This window comes from Tursiops truncatus, chromosome 14 (assembly GCF_011762595.2).
Source record: "Tursiops truncatus isolate mTurTru1 chromosome 14, mTurTru1.mat.Y, whole genome shotgun sequence".
NCBI lineage: Eukaryota > Metazoa > Chordata > Mammalia > Artiodactyla > Delphinidae > Tursiops > Tursiops truncatus.
Window position 1 is genome coordinate 48,029,104 of NC_047047.1, and position 17,568 is coordinate 48,046,671.

The window sequence follows — 17,568 nt, forward strand, 5'->3', positions numbered from 1 at the left end:
TCACAGCAGTGAGAGATTAGGCTAAATACTGTTACACGAGTGAGCACCATTGCTTGAGACAATTTTTTTTTTTTTTTTTTTTTTTGCCGTACGCGGGCCTCTCACTGTTGTGGCCTCTCCCGTTGCGGAGCACAGGCTCCGGACGCGCAGGCTCAGCGGCCATGGCTCACGGACCCAGCCGCTCCGCGGCATGTGGGATCTTCCCGGACCGGGGCACGAACCCGCGTCCCGTGCATCGGCAGGCGGACTCTCAACCACTGCACCACCAGGGAAGCCAGAGACAATTATTTTGTTTTTTACATTGTATTTGGATGTATAGCTGGATAGACTGTCGCAGTTTAGAAACAAAGTTTCAATCGAAATTTTAGAGTAAATCAAGAATTTCTTTGTGGGCATCAAATTCATAATGGACATCCGTTTGCACAGTTAGAATATGTTCTTTTTCTCACAAATCAGATTTTTGCTGGTAGAGTTTTCTTGTGGATCTTTTCATCAGAATTTACCCGTCTTCAGCAAAGCTGTTTACCATGAGGAATAAGGTCTAGGAATGCTAGTCTTAGCAAGGATATAATATTACAGACTAAGTTTATCCATCCTCTCATCCTGTCTTTTTAGCACATAGATATGCAATTGTGCTATATTCAAAAAAGTGAATATGCAGCAAATTCTACCATTAAAGGTGGTGGTGGGGAAAAAGGCTCTCTGTAGAGCAGAAATACAAAGAACAAAAATACATCAGTGTTTCTCTACTTTCTAACCCACCAAGTGGTCTCTGCCTAATAACCCTGGACATTAAAAAAAAACTGGTCTAACTTCTTACTGTACATTAAGGACGTCCTTTCTCCCCCATTCTGATTAAATTTTCCTACCCTATACAAGTTGGTGTTTATCCATATGACATGTGAATTAAGTTTCAGTGCCTTTATTTCCTGAATTGTGTGCAAATCATTTTTTTCCCCTAAAGGTAAGGAGACCTAAGTAGTTTCAGTAAACATTCTGAACAAGAACAGACGTTTGCCATGAAAATGTCCACACCACTCTGAATTAGGGACGATCAGCATGCACTTTGACCTGTGAGTGGTTGAATGCACAGTTAGGGACCCTCATCTAAATGGACGGTTATGTAAAGCTAATGCTTTTGCTGCATCACTATTCTGTCTCCTTTAGAAGGTCGTCTCTTTTCTGAAAAAGGTTATAAACATCAGAGAAAAGTGTACTGAAGAACAGAATTGATTAATGTGACATATTTGAGTTTCTTCAACAGCATGTCATAGGGAGGCAGTTCCAAACACGGTGAATTAAATTTAAATTACACAGCTTTGGCTAGAAAATTGTTTGGTTAATTTAGCCTCTGAAATGAATCCAACAATAAACTGGATTTTAATTTCTGAGAGAAAAATATGAAAACAATGTGTATTCATTTTATCAGGAAAAGTGCATTAAAAACTAAAATATAGTTGTACAATAGGGTCGAATTTGCACAGTGATATTTTTCCTACTGTAAAAGGCTATAGGAGGTACTGTCTATTGTATGACATCTTTTGTTATTTTAGGAACTGTGTTGTGTGAAAGATGACACTGAGAACATTCTCTAACACTTTCTGTTTGCTGTGGAATTGTTTGGAAAGGCTGTTGAATTTAAATATTAGGTCAACTTTTAAAACAAAATTTAACTTTGCAGCCTAAATAACTTAGTCTGCATGAAACACTACACTGAGCTACACGTTTCTAGTCCGTGAATTTCTTTTAGGAAGCAACCTTTATTATTTATATTCGATGTTTGACTTCTCGTTCAGAATTTGAACCTAGGCAGCAAAAGATGGAAACTTAGTTCAACAAAGTACCAATAGAGCTACTGTATTTTGATATAAAAGCTAACATGAGATCTAAAGTTAAGAATAATTCACATGTACAACTTCCAGTTTAATGTCTAAAATTATATTACTTATAAATATAGTGCAAAAATATTAAATTGGTGTTCCATTCGTGAAACAACAATACTGTTGGTAATATCACAACTTTTATAAATATTTAAAAGGTGGTCCTATTCTAGGTACTTTTCATGTACTAAGTTAATCTTTACAACAACAGTGACTATGCTCTCCATTTTTTTCAGATGAGAAAAACAAGGTACAGAACAGTTTTTAAGCTTTTAGAGCAGAGTTTCTCAACTTCTGCACTATTGTTGTTTGGGTCAGATCATTCTTTGTTGTGGGAAGGCTGCCACATACGTTTTAGGATTTTTTACCAGCATCCGTGGTGTCCACTCTTTAGACGCCAATAGGAGCTCACCCACTCCCACCTCAACCCAGCCGAGACAACTAAAATATCTCCAGACATTGCCAGATGTCTTCCCAGGTGGAGGAGGGGAGAGGGGGCAACATCACTGCCAGGGTGAGAAGAACCAGATTAAAGAATTTATCCACATCCTCCTCCCCCCCTCCACCAAGAACAAAAATTCCTCAAGGAAAATGAAAAATTCTCTTGGAACCATGAAATTAATTTTTAAAAATATGCACTGTGGTTTTCAAAAAAAGGTAGCTTTCCACTTGATGTTGGCTTTTAAAAAACAGATTATCAGCTCTGGGGCGAATTGGAACAATTGACATGCCAGACCTCATAATCCAATAACTTGTTATTATCAAGTCAGTTTGGATGTTATCCTGCAAGTTGTGCTCGTGCCAGAAGGAGGCTGGATTCTTGCCTTTTAAAGCTCACTGTACTGAACGATACCTACGTGACTATCACACCAATTGCTAGTGGCTATCACTGGCATTAACAGTTACAATTCCAGGAAAACTGGTATTTGAACTTCTTTTAAAATGACAGCAGCAAAATAAATTAATTCAGTCTCCCAACTGTGTTAGAGGAATTAAAAGCAGAATAACATGAAACCATCTCAAAATACTATTAAATGCTTGCATTTATTTAAAGTTATGTTTTGAAGCACTAGCATCTGGACAAATTCTTTATTCTTGATTAATTAAAGACCTTGTACTTGAAACATTTTTGAGCCTAATTTTGCCACAAATATGCATCATCCCTTGTCTCCACTTTTCAAAATAGCGCAATTCTCTTAACATTTATATATTTATACTTTACCCCCTGACTATTAGACACTCCCTTAATAAAAGTATATCATATATCTGATTTTTCTTTAATTTAAGACCTTTATTATTGTAATTCTACTTTTAAATAAGGACTTCATCCGTGTTGCAGTTCTGAGTATCATCTAGACAATTATAATCTCCTTAATCCTTAGCCGATGTAATGAGATATTTTCCTTCTTGTACCTTGAATTCTCTCTGTATTTCCTTAGCATTAGCCAAATCTGATGCAAACCTTCACAGTTTCCATGCAATATCTGTGCAGCTGAGTTTATTGCTGCTTATAAGCGGCAGTAAAGAACAACCTTTGATGCTCGTAAACGTGTTGATGATGTGGCTAACTGCTAGGTTTTACACACTCTGCTTTTTATTACAGCGATGGTTATCTTCTTTGCTGTAAGTGCAGTGAAGCAACTAGAATGTCAGAAAGAAAACTGTCACCTCTATCCTATTTGCTGTAGAATATCATCCCCCCAATACACTCTTCATTTATTCTAAAACCTTAATGATGGAAAGGACAATGGGGAAACAATACCTGCTCTCTGAATATGACAAAGATGAGAACTTTGTAATGAGTGTGGAAGCTCAACACAAATTTCAAAAAGTACCTTCAATGGACTATATTTGCTTCCCTTTTTGCATCAGTGGAAGATATTCTCTGTTTAATCTGTGTTTCCTAATAAAGACAAGCTATATCTCAAAGATACATCAAATTCTACCTGGTCATGAATATAAAAGCTTATATAGTTGTTCTGCTTTTAGGAAGCCAAGCACAAGTACTGATGCAAGCCTTGTAGCACTCCAGGGCGGTAATAAATTTCACATCATCGTTTCTGCCAGGCTGCTTTAAACCTCTGTCTGCTCCTGTGTGCGGCTTCCCTGGGCAGTTAAATGGATGGGTTTGTACAAGTTGGCTACCACCATTTCCATATCCTCGTGGAAAATAAGCTAGAATCAAGTTTTCACAAATATGCCAATTCTTCCATGAGGGATCTAAACTAAGTTGAAGAATGTAAGCTCTGTGTCCTCGGGAAGGGAAATAATTGAATTTGGTTTCTCGATCTGTCAGGTGGTGTTTTACTAGTCCACGAGACAAGATGAAAAGATCTATTAGGTCCCTTTAAATTAATCTACCGAATTTGTTTCCTTTACAGACCACAGATGACATCCTTGTGGCCTCAGCGGAGTGTCCCAGCGATGACGAGGACATTGACCCCTGTGAGCCGAGCTCAGGTGGGTTAGGTTAGTCGACTTTTTTTCTTACTTTCTTTACTTTACTGTGAATCTTTGTTGCATGCTATAGTCCCTAGAAGATCTTTGCATTTTTGTCTAGAAGTCCACCCTATGAAAAAATGCCTCATTGTGAGATAAGAGCTCTTAGTTTTTGTGTGTGTGTGTGTGTGGTACGAGGGCCTCTCACTGCTGTGGCCTCTCCCATTGCGGAGCACAGGCTCCAGACGCGCAGGCTCAGCAGCCATGGCTTACGGGCCCAGCCGCTCCGCGGCATGTGGGATCTTCCCGGACCGGGGCACGAACCCGCGTCCCCTGCATCGACAGGCGGACTGTCAACCACTGCACTACCAGGGAAGCCCAAGAGCTCTCACTTTTTACGTGGGTACATTTCCCCACATTTATTAAAAAAATAATTTTTAAAACAAAACCCACCAAGATGATGTAGTCCAGAAAAAGCAGCGGGGGACAGCACACAAGGCTGGTACCTTACTGTTCACATTCCATTAGCTCATTATATAATTTTCAGTATAACCATATACGGGGATCTTCCTTGGGTCACCCATAATAAAATTATAAAGTTTAAAAATTGCATTGCATTTTGGAAAGTTCTTTGACCTTTCTACTCACAAAAAGTCCCCACCACTCGCTCTGCCAGCAAATTATCTTAAGTGGTAAATTTCTGAATTTCAGAAGTGAGAGTATTGTGGCAATAGCAAAGCAAACAGCAGGTACAGTCAGTCCTTGATTCATTTAATAGAGAAATGTCTGAGTCTTCCAGTGTCTCCCTAAAATGCAAGTTGATGTTTTAACTGTAGGTGATGCATAGTTTCTTCTCCTTCTTTGTGATACGGTGTGACTAACACATCAGTACTGCTTTCCTGCAGCCCTGTACCATCAAGCAGTGGCTGTGGACCCTGAAAATGAATGGATCAGAGCCTGGGTTTGATTCCAAATATTCGTAATACCAAGGATTAGGGTCATTTCCATTAGTTTCCTTTGTAAGCAGTGTTTCTTAAAATTCAATAATTGTCTTGTTTAGGTTAACAAAACCATTGAGGTAGATGTGGACTAACCACTATTGGATAACTCATGACCTCTGTAGATGTCACCTATAACCACAGGAGAACTTCATGTCACGGTAAAATAACTAATCTGGGATTCTTGTGAAGAATATCATTCTAATCTACTTGTTCTGATATTTGGATAAAAAATGGTTCAGGATGCATATCTTACATCTCCTTTTGAATATCACTTCCACCCCTGTCCCCCCACTGATTATAGCTACTTACTCTCAGCACTTAGAGCAGCTACTGAGTGCCAGTGAGGAGCAGAAGCTCAGCTGTCATCTCTCAGCAGGAGAAGGTTTGAGAGGTCCATTCTGGTTGTCTTCTCGTGTTTCTTTCCCTCACCTCCATCCCACATATCAAAATTCTCAGCCTCCAGAGCCATCTTTCATACACAGTTATTAGAAGGTGATCTGATACAATCTGATGATCATGCATTCAATTCCTCCAGTTTCTTGATCTCTACACCATTCCCTTTTGGTTGTCTAGACAGATGTGGTCCCTTCATGATACCATCTTGTCAAAATCCTGCTTTTGTTTTCATTGGTATTCTCATTCTCTCTGTGTTAGTCAAAAAGGAAGAAAAAAAAAAAAAAGTTACTGCTTTTTTGTCCATGACATCAGTCCATCTATTTGCCTTCTCCCTCCCTCAAATTTCTCCTTTCCCCATTTCTCCTATTCTCACATGCCCAACCATAACTGTCTCTTTCGTAGCTTCTCTAAGATCTTCCAGCATGGATCATTCATAAATGGAGTCTGGTGTTTGTTATACATTGATATGTGTGTGTGTCTATATTTGTATTTACATTTGCTTTTGTTTTCCCAGTTAACATTGAGAACAGTTGATACTTTTTCAGTTTTTTCCACTCTATTAACACAATGCTGAAAACAATATAGGTTCTTACTAATTATAGTACTGGCTGGTTTTCCTCTGGGCTGAATCCTTCTTTTGCTGTTTGAGTGGAGGCTATCGTCCTCTTTACATAGAGTCCTCACTTTGAGTACCTAGGAACTCCAGTGTAAGAAGTCTAATTGCACTTAAAATTGTCACTTTTTTTTCCTTCTTGAGCACAGTTAAATGATCCAGTTCTTCTAGCCATTGCTTCTAGGTCTTACTAACCATTCCTTATAGACTAGTTTACTGTCTCTCCCTTTCTCTGGGGACGCCGGCCCTAAGCACAGGATGGTGTGGGTGGGGAGAGAGGAGAGAAAGAAAGAGAAAGACTACTTTTTTTTTTTTTTTTTTACCATTTTGACATCTCCTCTCTTTAGTCACCTGACTTTGTTAAATATTATAACACCATGGAAAGTGAGGAGCAGCTTGTTAATAACCACACTCCAGATATCCTTTCTGCCTCTTCTCTTTACTAATTTATCGCTTATCTGAAAGAATCGTGTTTACTTTTCTATTTGTTACTTGTTTATTAACATATAGCTTGCATCCCCGCCACGCAAGAAGAACAGCTCCGTGAAGCAGGAACTCTGTTTGCGTTGTTCCACACAAGACTTGTTGCATGAATTTTAATTTTGTTCCACAGCCCCAAAGTCTGCTGTCTGATATACAAGACACAGCAGCTACTGACCCCATCTGATGACAGCTACAACACTCTTGTACCAAGGCTAGTTTAACTCCTCATCCTCAGTGTTTCTTTCCTTACTCTCTAGTTTTCAATTTGTCAGTTCCTCTTAAGGCTTAAACTTCAGATTCTGTTTCTTTAATGGCATCTTCCACTGTAGGCTTTTCTTGTGATCTTACCTCCCCTAGATGGTATCTTGATAGTGTAGTCCATGAATGGTTTCCCTTTCTATATTACATTCTGTAAGCGTGATCTCTTTTCTACATTGGATTTTTCTATCCAATTCCCTATAATTTTTTTTCATGCCCAACTTTAATAATTCATGCAGTGTTGCTCTTTCGGCATAATTGGCTCTGTGTGACAACTTCCTGTGAAATTCTTAGTTCATATGATTTTTTTTTCCTATTTTCCAACTGTTTTTTTTGCAGTTGAGGAGTCGATTTTTGTCATCCTCTTATAATCTGAATATTGTTTTCTGCTAGGATAGCCCTCCTCTAGGTCTTTGTTTCTTAATGTACTATGTACTTGTTCTCTTAAATAGCTTTTTTCATACTTGCTTTGTGTCTTGAACACAAATATAAAATAACATGATCAAAAATTGCAGTCGCTGATGTTATTAGACTTTGGATACTGTTAGATATATCTCGATAAAAATTATGGTGGATATCAGCAGGTTGTATTTTGGAAAACTGACTTTTTAGGAAAGTAATATATTGGGTTAAATATTTAGAACTGGCTATGCCTACTATACACTTTTGCTACTCCTTAAGCAAGTGAAAGCAGAGATTTTTGTAAAGAGATGCATAATTACTTTTACAGGTAGATTGCCCAAACCTTCTGTGTATTTCACACTAATGTCTCTCAGTCTCCCTGAATATTTACATATGAAGTTTCTCTAATCACCGTGACCCAAAACTCGTCCAAAAATGATTTCTTCTTCTCTGAAAATGTGCTATGCTTATCACTTAGGTGCTTTCCTAAGGCTATTAATGAATCAAACAGGAAAAATCTGGCATCTTCTTGAACACAAGTAAATTAATACCTTTTATGAAGTGCTTGATAAATTTGAATTGCCATTTAATTCCACCCAGATCTCTTAACGAAGAGGGACATTACATATGTGGTGGGTTGTCAGTTTCACCACTGACTGGATAGTGTTGAGAACTATTGTGCACCCACTGCTCTGTTAAACTCTAGGAGAAAAAATTAGAAACTGCACCTTCAGTCCCATTTCACAAAAGGACATCTTTCATTCTACCCCAGACGCTTTTTCAGCTATTCTTTCTGAGGAGCAGCTTCTTTATCTTTGACATTAAAATATCACCTGTTTTTCAGGTGGTTGCAAGAATTAAAACTAATATATGTAAGACGTCTACTGCAATGCCTGGCATAAAGTAGACCATAAATGGTGGCTTTTCTTTTTCCTAATTCGGTTATATAAAAAGGAATATTTTTCCCTTTTACATAATGCTGTTACTTTTCCCGGCTGAACATTGGTGGGCAATCGATGAAACCACTCAGGCCTCCTGATGGGGGCTGTACATGTTGAAACTAGATCAGGAACAACCCCCCGGGTGGGAACACATGGAACTCAATTATACTTGATTCCAGCCACACTGTCCTGTGTGGTTAGCATCAGATGACAATTTCACATTGGTATAAACAGTGTTTTAGAATATGAGAGGGTGGCTGTTCAATTCAGGAGGTCTAATTGAACCCCAACTCTTAGTCGACAGGTGGAAATCAGAAGCAGCCATTGGTAACTAGGTCACAGGCCAACCTTGCCCTAAAACGCCTGGTTTCAGCTGCCTGGACGTGTGACAAAGTGGATGACTTTTCCTTCACACTTGTTCTCAGAAACACTTGCTCCTTCTGTGCTTTTCCCTCAGCCTAGAGACATGGTTGTTAGATTAAATGAATTAATGTATGGAAAGCATGTTACAGAACAAGGCCTTGCTCATGATAAGTGGTACATGAGTGTTCGCTGTTATTACTATGTGTATTATATAAATATACATATTTTCCAAGACTCCTTTTTTCACAGGAACATAAGTTTTTGTAAGACAGACTGCTTTGATTTATTAATAAATTGACAAAATGGCAACACTACAAACCGCTGAAGTTCCACAGTGACCCTTAATCATGTCAGTACATCTTGATTTTGAGGTCTTCTTCTAAATAGATCCTTTTCTCAAAACTCCTGAAGAAATTTGAAAAGGTGTTTTGTATGTTGATATCTGAGACCTAAATGGAGATGATGACCCTCTTTGGTGTGGGAACTTCTGATGAAAAACTAGTTTGTCATTTGTTACAAAGAGAACAGGATCAGCTTCTTGTTTCCCGGGAGCCCTATTTAGGAAGGACAGTTTCCTCTTAGATGTATAATGCTTGGAATAATATGTCTGTTCTCTTTGTGTATGTGTGTGGGCAGGTGGTAGCTAATAGGATATTGGGCCACTCTCAAATCAGTTAAACCTTTGGCAAAGGAGAAAAAGAAAAGCTCTATTAAATAATTAAAAAACTGGTGTAATTATAGGAGAAGGAAAGGAATGTCATTTGGGGGGGCAAGCTCTTAAACATTAGTTGAACCAATGGGGATGAGGTCATCAGTACAGCCCCTCAGAAAATACTGTTAGTTGCCTGTCAGTTGATCAGGGTTCAGGTTACATGAGTAAAGATAGATCACAATAACAACTAATATTTAGTGAAGATCTGTTCTGTGTTCATCATTGTTCTCAGTACTCTGTAAACATTATTCTATTTCATTATTTGGCCAAACTGAAATATTTTCATAGCTGAGGAGATTCAGAGAGATTAAGTTACTTTTTGTAATATGAGAGAGAGAATATGCTCTCTAGTTTAGGAAAAGTGGGGTTTTAATTTCTTGGAATGCAGAAGGTTGTTCTCTTAGAATTCAGGCACCTCACAAATATAGGATTAATTTTTTAAATGTTCATTTAAATAATTTCCATGGCTGGCATAAATTTAAATTTGATGGCAAAAGGTCCATTACATGTATTACTATTCATTAGGCTAAATTTGCTGCCATTGCTCTGCAATTTCATGTGGTTTTCCAGTGTGCTATTTTGAGAAAAGATCAAAGGATTTCTATTGAACTGATCCCATTAACCACATTAGGAATAAAGATATGTATATTGAACTCGGTGCATTTTTTAATTAAATAACTAATCACAGTCACTTAAAGGAATATATTACTTATTAGATCATGTTTGTAGAGCCTGATTAGAAGATAATTTTGTGCTACATTTAAATTGGGGGTACTTATTATGTAATTATTCAAAAGCGAGTTTAATTAGCCTGTAATAGCCAACACATCGCTGTTAACATGGGGAGTTTTGAGGTGCAGCCAACAAAACAGCAGTAATGAGTGCTCCATTTCTGGAAACACCTAGAGCATCTCCTGAGCAGGGTCAGACCAGAGTCAGCGGCGAGGGCCTAGCTAATCATGTAGGTGCAGGACAGGGCATCTGCAGTTTGGGCTCTGATGGGCTAGGTGGCTTTCAGTGTGTGACATGCTGGTGGAAGAACTGCTTTTTTCCATATTAATTCTCCAGACAACTGGAATAAAAATGAAATGTTGTATGGTTAAAATGGGAGAAAGACATTAGACATCATTTGTACTTTTTCCCGTTTTTCTGAGAACAGTAATGTCAAAACAAAAATTACATTGGACAACATTAAACAGACAAGGGAGATCTATTCAAGAGGATTGCAGTAGAAGGAGCCCAAAATTCAGTCCGAGCTCAATTCACTGTGAAAAACAAAACAGACCAAAACTGGAAGGTTTTTAAGAGCTGGGGTAGAGGGATCATAGACCCTAGACCTTCTGCGTTGGCTGACTGGCTTCACCCAAAGGAAGAATAAACCCTTTCCTTCAAATATCTTCAGGACCGAAGGTAGCTTTATGAGTTGGAGTAACACGTACCCGCTCAAGGTAGGCTCCTATTTTCCCCACAGAAATTGGAAGACGGGGAGCTGTCTTCCTTGGAGGTTATATTTCAAAGCGAGGGCTCCTAAGTCCTTGAGAAAAGTAGTCCTGGGTTATAACACTGAAACGAAGCTTTAAAAATATTTACACGTCAGAGGTAGAGAAGGAATTTGGATTTACCAGTTTTCTAAAGTAAATGCTCTAAGGAAAGGGAGACCAGGGCCCTAGAGGCAGGAAGAAGCCTGTCTAAAGTTTGCCCAAGCCTAAGGTCTTGGTCAGTGAAGGCAGTTCCACCTTTTCAGGCAACTGGTTTCCTTTACCAAAATTAGTTCCTACCAGGAGATCAGTAGAAAACAAAATAACAAACAAAAGATGGTTTCCGTTTGTTTTCAGAACACAGCCATTTTTACTTAACGTGAACTATTTTCACCTTTCTATGATTTGATAATTTTTGTTTAACATTATAATGGAGTGAATCATTGTCCCACATTGGAAAAACTTCAAGAGCATTTTGTGAGAATTGTGATATGCAACAGGGAGTGTGTATTAGTTATGATTGTAACTTTGGAGTCAGATAGAACTAGTTCGAGTTGCAGCTCTTCCTGGTCTTGGGGAAGTTCCTTAGCATCCTGTGCCAGTGAACCCATTATCCTAACTTGTAGTGAGGCCCCTCACAAGGCAGACAGATTTCCAGATCTGGGTGGAAAATAGGTATAGTCCCTTTTGCTGTTAAGAGACCCCGGGCTCTATTCACACATGTAAACTAACTGTGCTTGGCCACTTACAGTAATTACTTAGCAAATAAGTGAGTTTGCTGAGTTAGATTAAGCATTTACCTGAAAGTCCACAGGGGCTTCCTTGGTAGTCCAGTGGTTAAGACTCCGCTCTTCCACTTCAGGAGGCATGGGTTAGATCCCTGGTCGGGGAACTAAGATCCCACATGCCACACGGTGCGGTCAAAAAAAATTAAAAAAGAAAAGAAAGTTTGCAAAAAGTGCATGACTGCTAATGCAGAACCGTCCTACAGTAAGTAACAGAAAAAATCTACTCAGTCATGTGTATACCATAAATTTCTAGGCAGCCTACATATATCCAGCCTTAAAACATTAATAACCTTTCACAAGTCCTTATTAGAAAATGCTAAAATACCATAAGAGCCTTTCTAAAACGTGACGTGTCCTGTTGAGCTTTGGAAGGAGACAATGAGATACACTGCCGTGCTTTGAAGTATTCACCAACCTTGAAGGAAGAAATGCGGCATAGCTTTAGAAAAATAAAGGGTAAGTCTACTTCTTATGGAAACATGAAATGCAGGAAGAGTGAAACCATGTTTTCTTGTAATTTGTGTCCAATATCTGCGCTGATAATGAAATCGGTTTCCTGTGGAGTTTTCTTGGCATTTATTAATTACATTTCCTCAGATGGTATCAGAGGTAAAGCAGCATATTCTGAATACTGCACTACAGGGCATGCTGCCCCTGTGAAGAGCCAGTACACTTTCTTTGTTGGTTCACGTGCTTCAGAGACCAGCAAATGCTACAATAGGCTTTAGTCTGCAGGTCTCATCTCATGTCATCTGACTTGTTGGTCAGATCACTTTCATCATTAGTAGCTCCTTACCCACCCTCAGTATTATAAGAAGCCTGGCATTGGTAATAAGAAAGACAAGAGTACTTTATGAAATTACCAGGTTAAAGAAAAGGATGTATTAAAGATGCCAGTAGAGCCAGAAGCCATCAATTAAATTTAAAAATTTAGTAGAAAGAGAAGGAGCAATGTCACCACCTCTCTGAGCATACTAAAATCTTACATTTCATTGACGAGACTTTGGAAAGCAGACCGAGTTCACATCCCAGTTCAGCCGCTTGCTGTGTCATCAGAAGCAAAACATTGAACCTCTGTGTACTTGACCTTTTACATCTGCAAAATGACATGAATGATGTTAAATACTCATGATGTTGTTATGCTGAAAGAGACAATTCATGTAAAGCCCTTAGTGTTGAGTCTGCCACCTAGAAACTTTGATGGTATGACTTAGCTTTTATTAGTAGTACCAGCAGATTAACTGAGGAGTCAACCATATTATAAATGGAAATAAACCTATGGCCACAGGCAAGAAGGGGAAATGTTAGTAATTGGCACTGTGGCATCTACAATAGAAAGCTTTTTAAACTCTTTCTGAATTCTAGCAGCATCAAACTTTTCTCAGTAGCCACTATGAAACTAGTAAGACAAGAGCAGTGCTTCAGTTGGATGAATGTAGGTTGCTAGGATGGGAAGAGGGCACACGTCATCTGCTATTCTTAGTTTTGGAGGAAAACAATGCAGGTCGCTGCCCCACAGAGCTTTTGAGAGAAGGAATGATTCGCTTTCCTGCGTGCTATTATAATCGGCTTGCTCTGCCTCCTAAAATATTCGGAACGCTCTGGGCTGCAGGACTTAACCAGGCAGAGCCGCCACACCCCTTCCCCCAATGATGGATGGCATTTCTTCCGTATTTCCCAGTTCTAGGCTGGACATGCCTCCTTCTAATGGGCTCAGTGGGGAAGCTGTCTCATCTTTCACCTGAGCTATTGCACTTTCACCAAAAAGAATGTGACTTTCCCCAACAAAAGAAAACCGAGACAGCAATAGCTTCACAACAGGAGTACAAAGATGATCACCCAAAGTGAGGAGACCCAGTTTCAAATCAGGAAAACCGCATGCTGCCCTGTTACCCAGAATGACCTGCACTTACATAAACACTATACAGAAACTCTGGGCGAGAGGCAGTGCCCCTAGGACTCAGCATACAGCTCTGCTACAGAGACTCTACTGTGGATTTCATCCAGAGTAGAACATGGAATTCCAGATCAGGGAAGGAAGGAGGCCAAGAAGAAATGACCTAACAATTTTAGAAAGAAAACCTAATCAAAAGAGTTGTTATTTCCATGATAATAAGCCCTTCTGTCAGGTATTACCAAAGAGTGGTCTTAGATGATTGATTTCTTAATACCTAAAAACATAAAGTCTCATAATAAAATTCTGAAAGAAGGAGAAATTTAATTCCCTCCAACCACGGGAGCCAGAGAGCACAGATCCATAAAGATAGAATGTTTCGCAGATAAACAGAACAAGCTCCACATGTAGCTTAACAATTAATGGCCTGAAACCACAGCCTCATAGTATAAATGGTTGTTTTGCCACCTGAATTGACAGGGCCTCCATTCATGAAAGGGGAGTCCCTGAGTACGGAGCTCCCCTTGGAGATAACGTCTGTGGTGGTCACACGGTGTGCTGTGCGTATCGCAGAGTTGTCTCATTATTGGGAAGGCTGCTGATTCAATACCTTTTGTGTGGAAGACACAGGAAATGTAAGTGGACCCTCTTTTTTTTTTTTTGTTTTTTTTTTTTTTTTTTTTTTTTTTTTTTTTTGCGGTACACGGGCCTCTCACTGCTGTGGCTCCAGACGCGCAGGCTCAGTGGCCATGGCTCACGGGCCCAGCCGCTCCGCGGCATGTGGGATCTTCCCGGACCGGGGCACGAACCCGTGTCCCCTGCATCGGCAGGCGGACTCTCAACCACTGCGCCACCAGGGAAGCCCCCCTCGTTGTTTTTTACATAGCACTTTATCCTCCTCAGAGCACTGGCACATTTATCCACCTGGTGGGATCCTCACAGTTACTCTGGGAGATAAATAATGGATCATCATTATGTCTCTGAAGAAAGAATGTGAGCAGAGGATAATGAATTGCTAAGGGTCACTCAGTAAGTTAGGGGCAGTGCCTGGACTAGAATCTAAAAAAATTCTTTTTTACCACTTTGCTATGCTTTCCTAAGATTCTGTGGGAATGCAAACTCCTTTTACTGGAAAGGACAGCTAGATGGCCGGAGGTGTGGTGGAATGTGGCTGGAAGAGGTGGAAATGGACAGCTGCTTAGAAGAGAGGCCTAAAGGGTTCAGTTCTACAGGGAAGGGAACATTTGGGAATACTAACAAATTCTTTTACAGTCGTAAGTGCCAACACGTTGAATGTATGAAACTGTAGTAGCCACAGACACACCTGAGCTTGAATTCTGGCTATGCCACTTGGGAAGCATACCTAGCATAACCTCTTTGAGACTCAGTTTCCTTTCCCATAAAGTCATGATAACAACGACAGAGTTGTTATGAGGAAAAAATTAAATAATGTGTGTAAAGTGCACAGCCCAGAGCCTACCATATAATAATAATTCAATAAAGGTAACAGTTGCTAACTAAATAAAATAAGAAAAAATGTTCAGCCTTGCAGTGAGTCAGAAGGCATAGTAGCCGTGTTGGGCATCAGAGGACAGTTAAGTCACATGAAATTATATCTACTAAGGGTAAATCCGTGTACCATTTGGGAGGAAGTGAACAAAGGGGGTTTTAATAATGCAATACATTTAAGTACGTTAATCCCAAGGTATTATGAAATCTTCCCTGGAGCTCTGCAGAAGCCTGATTTTACCTATAAATTATGAGAAAATAAAGGTGACTGTAGCAACTTCTGTCAGAGAGTTGGAAGGAACGCAGCAATATTCACACGCGCACACGCATGTACACACACTCACATACACACACTCCTCATTATTCCAGCTATAATCATAGTGACACCTTTGTCTTCCTATAAACCAGGTTCCCCTCAAATTCCTGGTTCCAGTCTTGAGGATTCCTTGGAATGAATCCCCTGGTTTGTGTAAAGAGCGACTGTTCAACTTTCTATATGTAAAAAAGTAAAATACATCTTAAGAAAAGTGACTTCTGGGTGTATGTATTTCTGGGTGTTTTAGTCAATGCCCTCCCAGAAAAAGAAGCTATTTTGCTATCAAAGAGTTTAGTTGAGTAGAAATCAATAACGGAGAGTATCATCTCCATTTCAAAATATAGCCCCTCTAGCGTTTTCTGAAATGTGGTACATTTTGATGAAAAGCACATGTAGAATCCCCACACTCCCCAGCTTTGAAACTGACTTTCTCAATTATTGCCTATATGGCCTTTCTTCTACTTGACAGTTATGGAAAGTTTGACCTGACTGATGAGACCCTTTTCAACTTTCTCACTCTAATAGCAACAGGAATAAAAAATACCCTAGAAACTTCTGCAACTGCTCTGCTGAATTTGAGAAAAGAGCTCCAAATTAGCTCTCAACTATTTGTAGTGCTGTGGGTATCAGATAAGGTCAATATAAGTAAGGCACCCAAACAAATCAAACTGAAGACTGCTAACTTGGTGGACTTTAGATAACTTAGTGCTTAGTCACTGGAATTAAGCAGCCTATAACTGGAGGCATAGGGAAAGTAAATGCAGATACAATACTTGCATTGATGCACACTGATCCCAATTCACTTAGGCAGAGAGGTGCTTTCTGGCTTAATTAAATAAATACCATCTTTACTTCTTTTATTGAAGATGTTATAGGAGGTGGGAGTTAGGAAAGTATTGAGGTAAAAGTATTTTATAAAGATGTATGTAATTACCATCAATGTTTTACCCACTTGTTTATTACCTTTACTCAAAACTTTGAAATCAAAGATCTCTGACATTTTCTTAATGGCTATATCCACCCCAGTCCACTCCTGAAAATTTATGAACTTACAAAAATCTCTTCCTCTAATCAGTCAGAAAACATACATTTTGCAGCTCATGTGTTCAGCCTTCATTAGATGTTTGGAGGTGAGGGAATTGGTGGAAAAGAGAAATAGAGTCACAGGACACTATCAAAGGACTAGCAGTCTAGTCTGGAAGAGAAGAAACAGCCCAATAGAAATGAAACATGGAAGTAAGATTTCACAATAGTGTAGGATCCATACTAAAATGGTTGATGTAATATGTGGTTGAGAGAAGATTGGGATAAAGATGGATTTTCTCCAGGTTCTCCCATATGTCTTCTTGATTCTGTTCTTGCCAGCTTGAGGCCATCCTATCTCACATCTTCCTTCTTGAGAAATCCTTGATGGCTTTCCAGGGTTCACACTGGAAGGCGTGGATCCTTCTCCTCCTTTAAGGCTCATTCCAAATAACTTCTACTGAGACTGCCCTTTGCTGATGACCTGTGTAAAGCCTCCCCCTCATTATTTTCTTAGCATTCAATTTTTGTGCCTTCTTGTGCTATTGAACTTTTTAAGTTTAAAATTGTCCTGTTTGTTTTCTTATATTTTCTGTTTTATTTCAAATATACTGAAAGTTCTAAGAAGGTGGAACCCATGGCTGTCTTATGTATGTTGTTATGAACACCTTATATGGTACCTGGTAAATTGTTGTGACTTAATACATATTTGTTGAAATTTTTTAATTAATTTTTTCTACTTGATTTTATTTTTTCCTTTTTTCCCACCTCCATTCATTAACCAATGATAACAGCTTGGCATGCATCTTTCACCATGTTCCTAGGAACATATATAAATATAGGGTCGTTTTTCTCTCTTGCCATAGAAAAATAGAAGCACACTCTATGAATTAAATTTGGTTTTCTACTTTCTAATGTATTATGGACATCTTTTAGGTCAACAGAATTTTCTGTAATTTCTATTTTTAACTCTGTTAAAATTCTAGGCTATAAGTGTGCCCTAATTAAGGGTGTCCAATAAATTTTGCAATTATGGCTGAATAAGTTATTCAACCATAACCCTGTTAACGAG

At 39.1% G+C, this 17,568-nt stretch overlaps 1 protein-coding gene across 1 annotated transcript in view; it reads left to right on the plus strand.

Moving 5' to 3' along the window:
- Positions 1-17,568, plus strand: part of NRXN1 (neurexin 1) — a 689,266-nt gene that overhangs the window by 658,556 nt on the left and 13,142 nt on the right. Inside the window, exon 15 of the mRNA XM_073791370.1 lies at positions 4,262-4,340. Coding sequence (XP_073647471.1) covers positions 4,262-4,340 — 79 coding nt within the window. The remainder of the gene's footprint in view (positions 1-4,261; positions 4,341-17,568) is intronic.